Raw genomic sequence first — 13,457 nt, forward strand, 5'->3', positions numbered from 1 at the left:
CTTAAAAGTCTCTCCAGAGGAAGTTGCGAGTTACTCACCGGACGCATGTGGTGTGCAGTTTGCAGGTTACCGCGTGTTTTCTGTGACAGAAAAAGTTTTGTGTGCAGGGAACACTTTATATTGAAGTATATGTTTTAAAGAAAAACAAACGGTAAGTAAGGGTCTGAGGACACATTTGTTTCGATTTTTTAGCTGTAAGGGAATTTTCTGGTGTGATTTTTTGTTGTTGCCCTTTTGGAAGTTTTGAACAGAAAGGAGAAAACAGTTTGTACATCGTTTGTGTGTGTGTGTGTGTTTTTTTTTTTCATATTCAAGAAACATATCTAAAATGTTTGCTTTTTGCCTCTTTTTTTTTTTTTTTTAAACAGATCTCAGTGGTTTGTGAGAAGAATTTGATCATGACAATAGTGGTTCTGCGTTTGCAAGGTTTAAACACAGAGGCAGGATCTGAAGATATTCGCAGATTTTTCCATGGCTTGCACATACCTGAGGGTGGCGTTCATATCATCGGTGGTGCGATGGGTGAAGCTTTCATTATTTTTAATACAGAGAGAGAAGGCCAACTAGCCATGCGCTACTCTGGAAGACTCCTCAGAGGCTCCTCTATTTCATTACATATCAGCAGTCTGGCTGAGTTAAAGAGAATAATGGAGTCGAGATTGAGTAAACCAAAGTCAACAGTTGAGACCAAAATAGTGCCATCATCGCCATCTGACACCAATGCAGCTCTTTTGCTTAGTCTAATGGCTGCTATTCACGGACCGCATTCAGACAACAAAGTGAATTGCCAAAGTCCGGCCCACCAAACGCTTGAAGATATCAACCAAAATGTTCCAAAAATACACAATCATTCCACAACTGACAACCAAACAAATACGGATGCTCAGCATAGTCTTTCTTATGACTTGGCATCTAAGGAGCAGAAAAGCAGAGGAGAAAACCTCAATATCTGTAAGCCAGGGTACCTTCGGCTTTATGGATTTCCTGACTCTGTTGCCAAACAAGAGATCTACCAGTTCCTACGGGGACTGCCAGTGTTGGAGGTCATTATGAAAGTTCGACTGGAACTGGGCTGGTGCTGTATGGCAAAGCTGGCTAGTTTTGCAGATGCAGAGGAAGGACTGAAATACAGCCACAGAAAATTCAAAGAATTCAATGTTGAGGTCAGATTTGCCCATGAGAAGATGTGGACAGAAGCCATGGAGCAGTCAAAAAATTTCATGCAAAACATCAAGCCTCACACTTTATCAGAGCAAAAAGAGGTCAAGGCAGATAGAAATGCAATTAGAGGTTTCTTAACCAAAAGAAATGCAGAAGAACAGCCCTCCCCAGGATCTCCTAAAAAATTCTGCCGAAACTTTCCATCCCCTCAAACTGAACAATCTGTTATTGTCAATAATCTTTCAAGGAATATAACCAAGACGGAGATCAAGAAGATTTTCGGCTGTCAAGAAATCCCAAACCATAGAATAAAACATTTATTAAACAAGTGGGGAGAGAGGACAAGCACTGCGTTCATTACCTTTGAGCATGCAGAAGACTACGCCTCAGCTCTGAACATGAATGGCACTACTGTTGGCTTAAAAAACATTGAAGTGTCATCCATTACTAAAGAAGAAATGCTTGCCATAGTCAGCAGAAACCGATGTACTGTCTGGAGGCCACCGCCTTATGGAAAGACACATTTAACCATGTCGTGTATATATGCACGCAATTTTCCTGCAGATATCAGGAAACAAGAAGTGAGAGATTTTTTTATGCACTTTCACATCTCTGAAAATGCAATCATATTGCTTGTGGACAGCCAGGGCAATGGCGTTGGGGAAGCCATCGTGCAGTTTGGATGTGAGGAAGTCGCCAGACAAGCCCAGAGTCTTCATGGCAAGCATTTTATGGGAGCAAAAATTCTACTCACTTGCATCACACGTCAACAGATGGAGAAGATACTTGGCACAAGTTGAACAACTGGAGATGTGAGATGTTTTCAGCACCTTCAGACACCAACAGTGGTGTAAAATCTATGTTAATGAGGACAATAATTCATTTGAAGATTTATAACAAGCTTTCTCATGCCAAATGCTGTAGAAATTTGGAACTCTGGCAATCAATGAGCTCAAGCAATATTATGGGTACAACAATTGAAGATGCCCAGTCAAGATTTTGAGTACCACATGGAAGGAGCATACTAAAAAAAAAAATACCTCAATATTTTTCATACAATGGTTGCCAAAGTATTAAGGACTACTCCAAGTGCTTAAAAAATGTCTGTACACCTCCACATTTAAAACTCTTGCACTTGCTGCTTTTTTCCAGCTCAGTTGTTGCTGCTGAACACACAGCTTACTGGCTTCAATTAAATACGGATATATCCCAGATATCTTGTATTGCATATTAAAATTTAGTTTTTGAGTTATTCGGTTTGACTGTATATATTTTAAGTTTATCAGAAATTTGTTACAGACAAGATGTTTAAAATGGTTTCTGACCAGGTCTGTATGGTAGCCAGTATTTTGATTTGCCATTTCTATACATTCCTATTTCTAAAGCAGAAACCACTTGTGAGTTGTTTCTGTCTTCGTGACTTGATAAATTTGTATTTAATTTGACATTTTGATGTTATATTGCAATTAAACTTGCACAAGCAGCTTCAGACAATTTTTCAGTCTCTAATTTGTCAATAAAAATTAATATTTTAAATTATATCTCAGCCACCGCACTAGCCATTATTTTTAATCGAAGGAGATGTCAGTGTGTTATCCAAGCATTAATGGCGAGGTCAGCCCTTTATACTTGGGAGCGGTGAATATGAGGCGTTTCTCCCTCCTATCTGCTTCAAGGTCGTAAAATATTGTGGCATTTCTTTGTTTACAATCCAGTATTCCCATAATACTTGTCTTTTATGAGTTTAATGAAGAACTCTGTCTCATCTTCTGTCCGCCATCAATGTCAGGTGACCTGTAAATGTACCTGTAAACTATTTCCATTGTAGTTTTGCGACATATTTCTTTTTTGATTGCCTGAAAAACCACCTCATGTGAGTGTAAAAACTTTTTTTTGCCATTTATGGGAGTTTTTGTGAAATTGATGTGTTTCCATTGGGGAGTTTTCCATCTCAGTTTGCAAGGGTAATGGAAACACGACATGATGCAAATTCATATACGCAATGCCATTTGCACTGCACTACATAAAGAGAAAATGAGATGAGAATCAATGAAAAGTGGTCTACATAAATATTTAAGAACCCTAATCAAACAAAACATTTGAGGGTGTTGTTTGATCAGTATCATTGTTCCATTAATGCAATCCACCACATTTCCCAGTTTAAGCAGGCTACAGATAATAAAAATTCATTGTACCAATGCAGATCTTGAATTCTACCGGAGAGCAGTGATATAAGATCAAAACTGATGGAGATGAAGACAAATGTTATTATTTAATATTATTTTTGAAGTACATGAAAATGTGTGTGAGGTATGTCAGAGACTCTGAGAGGAGTTATTTTAACCACAGTGGAATGTACATGCAATGTAGCAGATGTTCTCCCATGCGAGGCTATGGAAAATGTTGACTGAAGTATTCTCTTTACGGAAGGAGGACTGTGTAGCATGACATACATCTATTTTAAACATGAACAACGTTTTACCACCTTGTAGGGATAGGTTCCTTTGGTCGGCATATACACGCCCAAACTTTGAGTACGGACATCATCTCTCCAGTAAATTGACTTTCTCTCCTATGTCTTGACAATTAATAATAAACGAGATATCTCTTGGCAAAATAACTGTTGTTTGGTCCTGTGATTCAACAACGGGGACAAGAGCTTAATTTCAAGACTACAAGATGCTGTAATCAAACTATGGGACAACCTGATCGAAGTGAGGATGTCTTCAAGGGATATAGGAACTGCACCAACAAATCATACAAAATGAGCTTTAAGGAACTATGAGTTTATTTTACAATTATGGCAACAGACCTTTAGAACAAAATGTCACATTGAAGATTTCACTGACCACTTAAAGACTGTTTAAATCACTCACTAAAAATTGTTGCTATTACAAATAACTGCACACAACTATGTTTATCATGTCCGAGCGAGAAAGGAAGAGAAAAATTAAACATTTAAAATAAATCTACCCATGTATACATTGTAAAAACAAAACGACCTAAAAGGCAAGAAAAAAAAACTGTTTGGTCATGAACAAAGTCAAGAAAGCCATGTCAAAAACAGGCAAAGCAGGCTGGATCCAGGTCTTGATTACATCCATCAGATGAGCGTTCATTTGTAGAATCTTGATGGACCTGTGAAGGTAGAGGAGTCAGAGTGAAAATTAACTTTATGCATTTATCACAATGACAGACATGCTATTTTTTGCTTATTTCGGCTCATGTTATCAGCCTCTGTGCCCATCTCGGTTTCTAGCAGAGTAGGGTTGAAATCATAGAATCAATGAGTCATGATACTGGAAATTCCACACAATAGCTTGTATTTTACATAACCGTTTTATATGGATGCAAACCATTTACTGGCAAAAGTAGAGTCTTCGTAAATTAATGAAAAATAAGCATAAATGTGCAATACCTGGCATGCCGCTGGAGAATCTGTCATTAGAACTGTTTGGAAGACATGAGGATGAGTAGTTCATTGAGGGCAGGGGCTTCAGACTGGGCACCTGAAAAACAATTCAAATTCAAACTTAACTGTGAAAACCCATTTTATTTTATTTAATAATTCAGACAAAGCTAATCATGTGATAAATGACTTATTGCCTTTCTTTAGATCTTGTAGTTCATCCTACTCAGCATGGTTTTTGCCACAACTTTTATTTAGATTGGTTTAGAAAAATTACAAAGGCAATGGTAGATTTACAAAAGACAAGACAATGGCAAGTCTTTCAAGAAGGGAGAAACCCTATTACAAGGGTTTCATTTTAGCTTGAATGAGGAAGAGAAAATAAGCTATTTCCATGAGTACCACAACATTAAAAGCCTTTACTTCTTTTAATTACTGCTTTCCAAAAATCATTGCACTAAAATTTATTAATTTAAGACACTAAACTTTTCAAACTAATTACAAAGTAAGCATATACCTAAATCAAACACTAATGATCCTTCATTAATGTTTGAATTAGGTATATGCCTTGCATTAAAATATATTTCTACAAACCTATTTTTAAAAGTAACCCAGTAAAACTGGTTTGAGATCACTGAAGTCTTCAATGAAAATTTCATCATACTTCATAAAGGAAACAAAGCATACCACATCCTGTTCACAAACAAAACAGCTGCAGCTGGTTTCATGACCTCTTTCCAGTTTACACCAACACAAATAAAAAAACTCCCTGTTTGCTTCTTAATCACCCAAATAGACCGTTTTTAAATTTCCACACTAGAAGTACTAGACTAAATTGTGTATTGTCTCTTTGATGAATAACCTGTACTTATGTGTACAACCTTATCTGGGCCAACTGAGATTCTGAGGTCAAATATTTTCATATAATAACCAAAGTTGTTTGTCACTGAGAATGTGATTTTTAAAGTTCCAATTCTATTCCTGAATTTGATCTGAGCCAGTAAACAGGATGTAGAAATGCAATTTTGAATTAACAACAACAAAACAATATATGCATATTATAATAAGTAATCATTGGAAGCATTTACCGATGAAATGCTTCTGAGGCGGTACTCCATCAGAACATCTGTGAGCTTCTGTGTGACTTTTAAGACAATCTGAGCATCGTCCTCATTCTCAATACGAAAAGAATCCTAATAATCAACAAGAAAAAGTTTATTAACTCCAAACAGTTGATAATCTAAACAATTTAAGTGCTTCGACAAACACTGTAAATCCAAAAGAAAACAGTACCAGATATTTGAGCAGTGTTGCAGGGAGGCTGTTGTTTTCCGGGCCTTTAGGGCCATGTCCCATCAATCTGTCCCCGCTGCTGTTCATAGACATGTCATTAGGGAAAGGTCTGCCCATACCATCATTACGCTGGCCGGGCCCAAAACCATCAGGGCCCATGCCCATATGTCCATCATCAGGGAAACGATGCATGTCCTCTGGTTCCATCATCCCCCTGTCTGGTCCAGACATGCCATTACCATAGCGACCAGGGCTAGTGAAGTCTTCCATATCAGAATAACCTCTCCTCATTGGAGGATCATCCATACCTCCATGCATGCCAGGGGCGAAATCAGGCATCATGCCACCACGGGGTGGAAAATCCCCCATGTACATGGGATCTTGAAAGGGACCTCCAAATGGACCTCCTGAGAATGTGAGAAAAAAGTCAAGCAACAATCTTTCCAAATACATTTTTTTAACCTTTGCTTCTATCAACACAAACAAACACACTAGTGAGACACTAACCGTGTTTTATGCCTCTGGGAGGGGGCCCAAGAATGCCAGTTCCTGTAAACCCTAGATTGGGTTGTGCGGACTCTAAGAAAAACAAACATCTGGATATAACTGGATGGCATATGCATAGAATTCATCAGTAGATCTAAATACACATAAATATGGTTAGACAATAACATTCAACATAAAACAACTGACTATGTCTGGTGCAACTGGAGGTAAGGAAGGCTAGAGGGGAAGTGAAGTGAAGTTTGAGTTTTTTTGTGCTGGAATGTCAAGGATACTGAGTGCAGATAGACAGGAATAGGCCTTGTCTACACTAATACATTTTTCTTTGAAAAGGCATGTTTTTCTCTCCGTTTTAGCCTTCTGTCCACACTGAGACAGCGTTTTTATTAAAAAAACTAAGCTTTTTGAAAACGCTCTCCAAACTGGATAAAGTTGAAAATGGCATTTTCGCATTGTAGTATGGACTATGAAAACAAGAGGCATTTGAAAACGATGATGCATGTTTAGGCCACATTTACACATAGCCGGGTATTTAGAGAAACAAATATTCCCAGGGGCCCCCTCCGTTTTCAGTAACATCGCGCACACAACATCTTTTTCAAAAAAGATGTCATTTACATCAACCCGCATAAATATGCCGTCGAGCGCCATCATAACTATGCCAAACCTATGGGCGGCAGTGTAGGGAGAAGGATAAAGCCATGCAAGCCAATCAGAATCGACAACAAATAACACTGTTAATAAAATGTTACTTTGCACTCCCCTCATATCACAGTCCTGCAATTTACAGAATTTACTTACATTTGCTGTCCTGCAGCAAAACATGAAAGCAGTTGCATTTTCGACCAAACATATAATGGCGAGTTAGTGTGACCTGGACGCATCAGTGAATGGTGAGATATTTTGCTAAATAAAATTATCCTGCCAGAAGAATTGCGTGAGAACTTTATTATGTTTTGTTCTGTCTATATCATCTCAGTGAGTTTTAATAGGGTTTACACATGCGCAGTTAGGAGAATTTAGCGTTTATCTGCTTTGTACCAGAAAGGAATGAATAGCAAAGATAAGGACCGAGCAGAGCAAAGACGTCTTGCAAATTTCGTGCGTTCTTTTCATGCGTTTGTTGCTCTGCAGCATCTGAATTTACTCCAAGCTGTGAATAATTTCTTTATTCGTTATGAAGTGTCTTCTGAGGGTAGTATGACATCCATCCATACAAAGTAAGGGTCAGTCTATAACAGGTGACCAGGACACCCAAGTGCAGTTAAGGAAATGTCTAGTACAGCAACCAGCTTTCATTCCATAAGATTACGTCTTTCCAAGTGAAAGAGTATTCAATGAGAAAAACTACAGGGCTGGATTTTATTCATGGGGAATAGAATGAATGGTGTATAACAGAAAATAACTGACTTACTCATGCCCTGAAAGGCCATAACGTCACATGGCTCCTTTAGCACCATCTGGAAGGAAAAAAAAAAAAAAAGATTATGTAATTAAAGAGTACTTGTGTAAGTCTTAAGAGCACATCAGCACATCAGTCTGTTACCTTAATTTGACCTCTTCCCTCAGCTTTTTCAACTTCAGCAGCAGCGGCTTTAATGGCTTTCCTTGTGGTTGGATCTTTAAGCGCATCCTCTTCCTCATAAGGAACCTTGTCTTTGTGGTTCTGTTTCTGTTTACCAAAAATAATAATAATGTGGATGTGTATTATATCAGAGGCATGGGCAGAGCTAATCTGCGAGATCTATCTGGAAGTGATTGTGAAGATCGTACCATGTATCTGAAACTGTGCTTCCAGCCGGTGATGTGAGCAGCTATTTCATTCTGCAGCTGCTGGACTACACACAGTTTACACTGATAATGAGGAGGAGCCGACTTAGATGGGCTTCGATACTCCCATATGTACTGCAGTCCTATAAACACAAAGCAAATATGTATTCAAACATAAGATTACTCACTCAAAGTAGTTTAAAGGGGACATATCATGCCAAATGCACTTTTTTAGCCCTTAAATGCATTTTGTTGTATATTTGGAGTGTTTAGAAGTACAGAAAATATGAAATTATTCTCTTCAGGTGCTTCGTTGATATCTTTATATTCTGTTTTGGTCATATTTTTCAACCTGTTCCGATTTTTCTGTTATCTATGACGTTTTTTGAACTATTACGTCACAGTATTTGCAGCGGAACTGCCAAATAAGGACATTGACTTCCGGCCCAACACTTCGAGCAATCCACCATTTTTATTTCTCGCTGCAATTTTGTAGTCCAAGCTAAAGGATGCAGAAGTTACGAGAGGGTAAGTTAAAATGTTCGGTTGTTGGATGTAGTAACCCACACGCTTCATTACACCGTTTAATGTAGATGAACTGCCGCGCTTGTTACAGGACGCATGTTTAACTGAAAGAACGAGCAGAGAGAGAGACCCGGTCGCGCGAGCGCTCACTCTCTCTCTTCAGAGCCAGGCGAAAGTGTAAACAAGACATCACCGTCTCCAAACTAGACGCTGTCTTGCTCTCTCTCCCACATATTAATCAAAATAAATCGACACGGTGGTAAAAGGTCGGAAGACCAAAGTTTCATGTGTAAATACAGAACACACCATTGCGATACATCCATATGAAGACGTTGTTCTACAGGTTCGTCGTCTTCATTTTCATCTCGCTCCTGCTCCGACTCTGGCTCGAACATATAAGGCTGGCTGGACAAGTCTTCCGTTGTTGACATTTTGTTAATAACTTGTGAATAAAAAGTTTCTGTGCCGCTAGATAATCGTATCTCTGCTATCAAACTACAAAAATGGCCGAACGGGGTGGAGTTGAACCGAGTGTGGGCGGGGTATGAAGTGTCTCAATTGTATTTAAAGAGACCGTACCAAAACGAGTTGCTCTCAGACGCACATCAGAAAAGGGGTAGAAAAGGGGCCTGTGGAGCTATAATAATGAGGAATTCAGACCCAAGCATTGCAGTTAGGGTTAGGGTTAGGTTAGGGTTTATATAGACTACAAATGTATGATTTATATGTAAAAAGGAACAATTTAAAAGCATGATATGTCTCCTTTAAGATTCAGTCCAGCTATACGGTCACTAACAAAAAGCAGTCAAGTACACTGAAGCCATTTAAGGAAGCAAAATAATTTTCATATTTATTTATATAATAGCATATACATCTTTACCCACCAATAACAGTGTCGGTGACTGATTTGAGCCGTTTGTTCAGGCTGGGTATGGTCTGGATGGATCCATTCTTGGAGGTGAAGACTGATGAAAAACACATGAATTAGTAAAATCAAAAAGCATGTGGGCAGGAATTGTGACCCAGGACTTAAAGTAAAGAAGTGCACCCACTCTACTGATACAGTACTAAGTGGTTACTGAAAAACAAAACTAGCTGAGTGCTTAAAGCACTCGTTCATCGGTTACCCCCAGGCCTACATATAGGCAACAGTCATAGTTGATGAAAAATTGTGGTCAGAAAAGTGAGCCACAACTCTCCTCTCTGCACTTAAACGCTGAACAACATATAAAAACAACAGATTTGAATGAAAATGCTGCAGTGATGCCTGCTGTATTTCTGGTCACAAGCAAAGAGCGACAACAAAAGCACACCAGTTGAGACCTCAGCCGATCACACTGCAGCAGCATAAGCGTTCTAATTGAGTTCAAGGCTAGTGGCACCTGAAGTATAATGAATTTCCTTTTAACTTTCCTTGGGCAGCTTAATGCATGCCCTTAACAAGGCGCCACAATCACTATAGTTAGATGACCCTAAGTGGGCATACAGGGATCGAAGGTGGGATACTCCACCTCCTAGCATTCTTGGATCTCGACCTGATGTTACAACACATGGCGAGAACAGGTCTAGACTTTTCTAATGTTGCTCGAAGGAGCTCGATGTTGATGTTTCTAATGTTGTTCAGCACACCGCAGTTCAAATATGTACACAGTGCAAAGCATTGGTCTGAAAAAGGTGCTAGTTTGAAAGCTGTGCTTGTGTGATGTGTTCAGGGTTGAAGCTCCAAAGCTCTGAAAAACCCAGAAGTGGCACATGGCAATAACATTACCAAGGCCAGGCACAGCTGAAGGGCAGAACTGAAGGGTCCTGAGGGCGGCACTTACCTATGTCACCGTTGTAGAGCTGCTGCTTTTTCTGTCACAGGCGACAAATAAAATCGTTGGTGGGGGAGAGAAATAGAGAGGAATTAGAAAGATATAACAGGACCGGAGGTGAAGAGCAGAGCTCGCCCTCCTCCTCTGCTTGAATTCTCCGCTCCACTTTAAGAGTAGAAGCTGACAGTCCTTGGACGTGAGGACACAAAGTGTCTCTTCGCCAAACACACTCAACAGAAAAATTGTGCTTTATTCATCTCCCCAAGAATGGGGCTCTATCAGGCAAACAAGAAAACATATGGGATGATACAGGAGTAACATGTTCTGCAAGTTACATTCTACTGCAGAATGTTTTTTTTTAAACATTAGTGCTTATCTGTCTTTTACCGGACAAAAAAGCACTGTCAGGTCAATGGCAGACTATGGACATAAGTTTGAAGTAGGTAAGATTTTCTAATGTTTTTTCAAAAAAAGTCTATTCTCACCAAAGCTGCATTTATTGGATAAAAAAAGTAGTGATATTTTGAAATATTACTGCAATTTAACTATTTTAAAACAATGTAATTTATTCGTGTGATGGCAAAGCTGATTATTCAGCAGCCATTACTCCAGTCTTAAGTGTCACGTGATCCTTCAGAAATCATTCTAATATGCTGATTTGGTGCACAAAAATATTTTTATATACAATTACATTTCAGCTACTTTAGGAAAAAAGTACTACTTTGTGTCAAAAGTTGCTTATAAAAGATCTGCGCTGAATTTGATGACCACTTAACCATTTTCCTTTATTAGTAATTAATACTCTCTTTGTTATTTAATATTGTTGTTTTCGGTTTCAAATAGAAGAATATCCTGCAAATACTCGTAAAACCTCACAGACAATAGGGGTAGAGACTAATATCATTTTACTATTAATCTCTTAGAGTTAGAGATTAACAATTTGAGTGGTGAAGAAAGTCACATGTTCTGCAAAAAAAAAAAAAAAAAAAAACAGGATTCCCACACCTCTTCAACACTATGACAAATTCAGTTGGTCACAGTGAGATCACAGTCTTTTTCAGTTCATTTTGCTGAAAGATCTGTATCCTAACAGCTGAATGATGATGCTAGCTACAATATGAATCTTTCCAAAAATACCCATCAAACAAGCAGTTTGCATCACCGTGTCAGGCTGAGCTTTGGTGAACTGCATGGTACGGTTCACTTAAGGTGCTTTTCCACTGCATGGTACGGCTCGGTACAGCTCACTGTTGGGGGGTTTTCCACTGTGTACAGTACCTAGTACTTTTTTTAGTACCACCTCAGTTGAGGTTCCAAGCGAGCCGTACCGATAATTAAATGTGACGTGTAAACACTGCAGATCACTGATTGGTAAGAGAGAATCGTCACTCCCAGTGCCATTGGATTTGCGACATGAGACACCTGACCCCAAAAAACAAGCTTCTTCGTCTTGCAGTGAAAAAGATCCACATGCCGAGAATCAAGAACACCATAGATATGCTCCATTGCTCCTGTGCGCATGTGTTTGAGTCGCGTTTCCGATGACGTCACGCCAGTAGAGGCAGCGTAACTATAATGAACAGTCTATAATCCCACCCACTGTGAAGTGGTACTAAACTGCAGTGGAAAAGCAAACTGAGCTGAACAATGCAGTGGAAAAGCTCCTTTAGTTTTTTAGTTACGTGATGCGTTTCTGGTTTCAAATTACAATTACAATCTTACAATTTATACATTCATGAAATTCTGTCATGAAGGTTATTTTCCATAACTTGTGATGAACGTACATCTCGGACCCGAAGACTCGAGAGGTGAACTAATTATTTCTGTTTTAAATGTGATCAACGTTTGCGTAAGTCGATGTGTTGGGGAATTTGGCTATTAACATGTTACAATTCAAATATATTCTGCTGAAATGAACGAAATGAATTGAGAAAAAAAAAGAAAAGATTTGTTCATTTTGCTGAACGAGACTCAAAGATCCGAGTCAGTAAAATGATCCGAAATTCCCATCACTAATTGTGATGAACATCCGTTGTTCTATGCATCTGTTGCTAATTGGATTTTGGGATGCACTCAAATCATTCACTCAACAAAGGAGGCAGATGAATGCGAGCGTACAGAAATGGGATTTAAGTGGACTAAATAATTGGGGAAGTCCTGCATGTCACCAGAAAAGTGGTTTCACAAAAAAAAAATTGAACTATATGTTGCTGGATAAATGTGCATGCATACTAATGTTTATTTAATATACAAGCATGAATAAACAAAGCATGCATGAATTAATTGTTTGCAATGAGATCAATAACATGCATTCATATTTAATGGAAAGGCCGTTCAATAACAAATTCCTGTTGTTATTTTTGAGTGACCAGTGGTTGAGAAGTTCTTAATGAGAACTACTGTTCTAAACGGTTAAATATGTCTGTAAATGGTCTAGATCCACGCGGTAGGGTGAGGATAACGCTGATTGACTGGATCTGATATGATGTAGTGCACTATTAGAGCTCACCTTCCCACCGCCCCTGCCCCTCGTCTTAGGATTTAGTCGTGCTTCCATGCTGTAAAAAACAAATAGCCACATATTATTTTTTTCATTATTGCTGTAATTAAAAACACATTCAAATTAAGATTGTAGAAACTCAATTGAAACTAACATATAACGTTACGGTCCTTCTCTTTCGACTGTGAAACAATGGCGGCAATGGCACATAACAAAAATCAGGCGATTTAACGCTGCATCATGCGCAGATACATTTAAACTCGCTGTAACATGAAGCGCGATTACTGCACAGTGCACTCACTACAATACATATCTTTAAAGCTTTATTAAACTATTTACCTGTTTGGTTTTGCTTTACTAACCTTGTATCCAGCAAAAGCGTGTTTGATTTTTGAAAATGAGAAGATGAGACTGAAACGGCTGAAATAACACAACTAAGACCCTTGTCCGTTTCCCGTCTCTTTCCAAAATAAAAGTCCTC

General features: G+C 38.7%; 2 protein-coding genes across 2 annotated transcripts; one reads left to right on the top strand and one right to left on the bottom strand.

Moving 5' to 3' along the window:
* Positions 1 to 21: 21 nt before the first annotated feature.
* Positions 22 to 3,774, top strand: rbm12ba (RNA binding motif protein 12Ba). The gene is made up of 2 exons (XM_084088067.1): positions 22 to 151; positions 369 to 3,774. The coding sequence occupies exon 2, from the start codon at positions 399 to 401 to the stop codon at positions 1,959 to 1,961; it is 1,563 nt and encodes a 520-aa protein (XP_083944193.1). The 5' UTR covers positions 22 to 151; positions 369 to 398; the 3' UTR covers positions 1,962 to 3,774.
* Positions 3,775 to 3,931: 157 nt separating this feature from the next.
* Positions 3,932 to 13,398, bottom strand: LOC311066738 (uncharacterized protein). Its single transcript, XM_084088068.1, has 12 exons — positions 13,316 to 13,398; positions 12,986 to 13,034; positions 10,486 to 10,516; positions 9,547 to 9,627; positions 8,141 to 8,280; positions 7,914 to 8,039; positions 7,782 to 7,827; positions 6,371 to 6,442; positions 5,864 to 6,270; positions 5,659 to 5,763; positions 4,580 to 4,670; positions 3,932 to 4,299 (listed from the first exon to the last, which is right to left on the bottom strand). The coding sequence occupies exons 2-12, from the start codon at positions 13,031 to 13,033 to the stop codon at positions 4,277 to 4,279; spliced, it is 1,170 nt and encodes a 389-aa protein (XP_083944194.1). The 5' UTR covers position 13,034; positions 13,316 to 13,398; the 3' UTR covers positions 3,932 to 4,276.
* Positions 13,399 to 13,457: the final 59 nt, after the last annotated feature.

This window comes from Abramis brama, assembly GCF_963993115.1.
Source record: "Abramis brama genome assembly, chromosome: 17".
Lineage (NCBI taxonomy): Eukaryota > Metazoa > Chordata > Actinopteri > Cypriniformes > Leuciscidae > Abramis > Abramis brama.

Bases quoted from the DNA above. Each gene is read 5' to 3' on its own strand.
- rbm12ba (XM_084088067.1), top strand. From the start codon at position 399: ATGACAATAGTGGTTCTGCGTTTGCAAGGTTTAAACACAGAGGCAGGA.
- LOC311066738 (XM_084088068.1), bottom strand. From the start codon at position 13,033: ATGGAAGCACGACTAAATCCTAAGACGAGGGGCAGGGGCGGTGGGAAG. The intron at 10,517-12,985 runs GTGAGCTCTAAT...CGCCTGTGACAG, and splicing joins GGGGCAGGGGCGGTGGGAAG to AAAAAGCAGCAGCTCTACAA. The intron at 9,628-10,485 runs GTAAGTGCCGCC...GTTTTTCATCAG, and splicing joins GCTCTACAACGGTGACATAG to TCTTCACCTCCAAGAATGGA.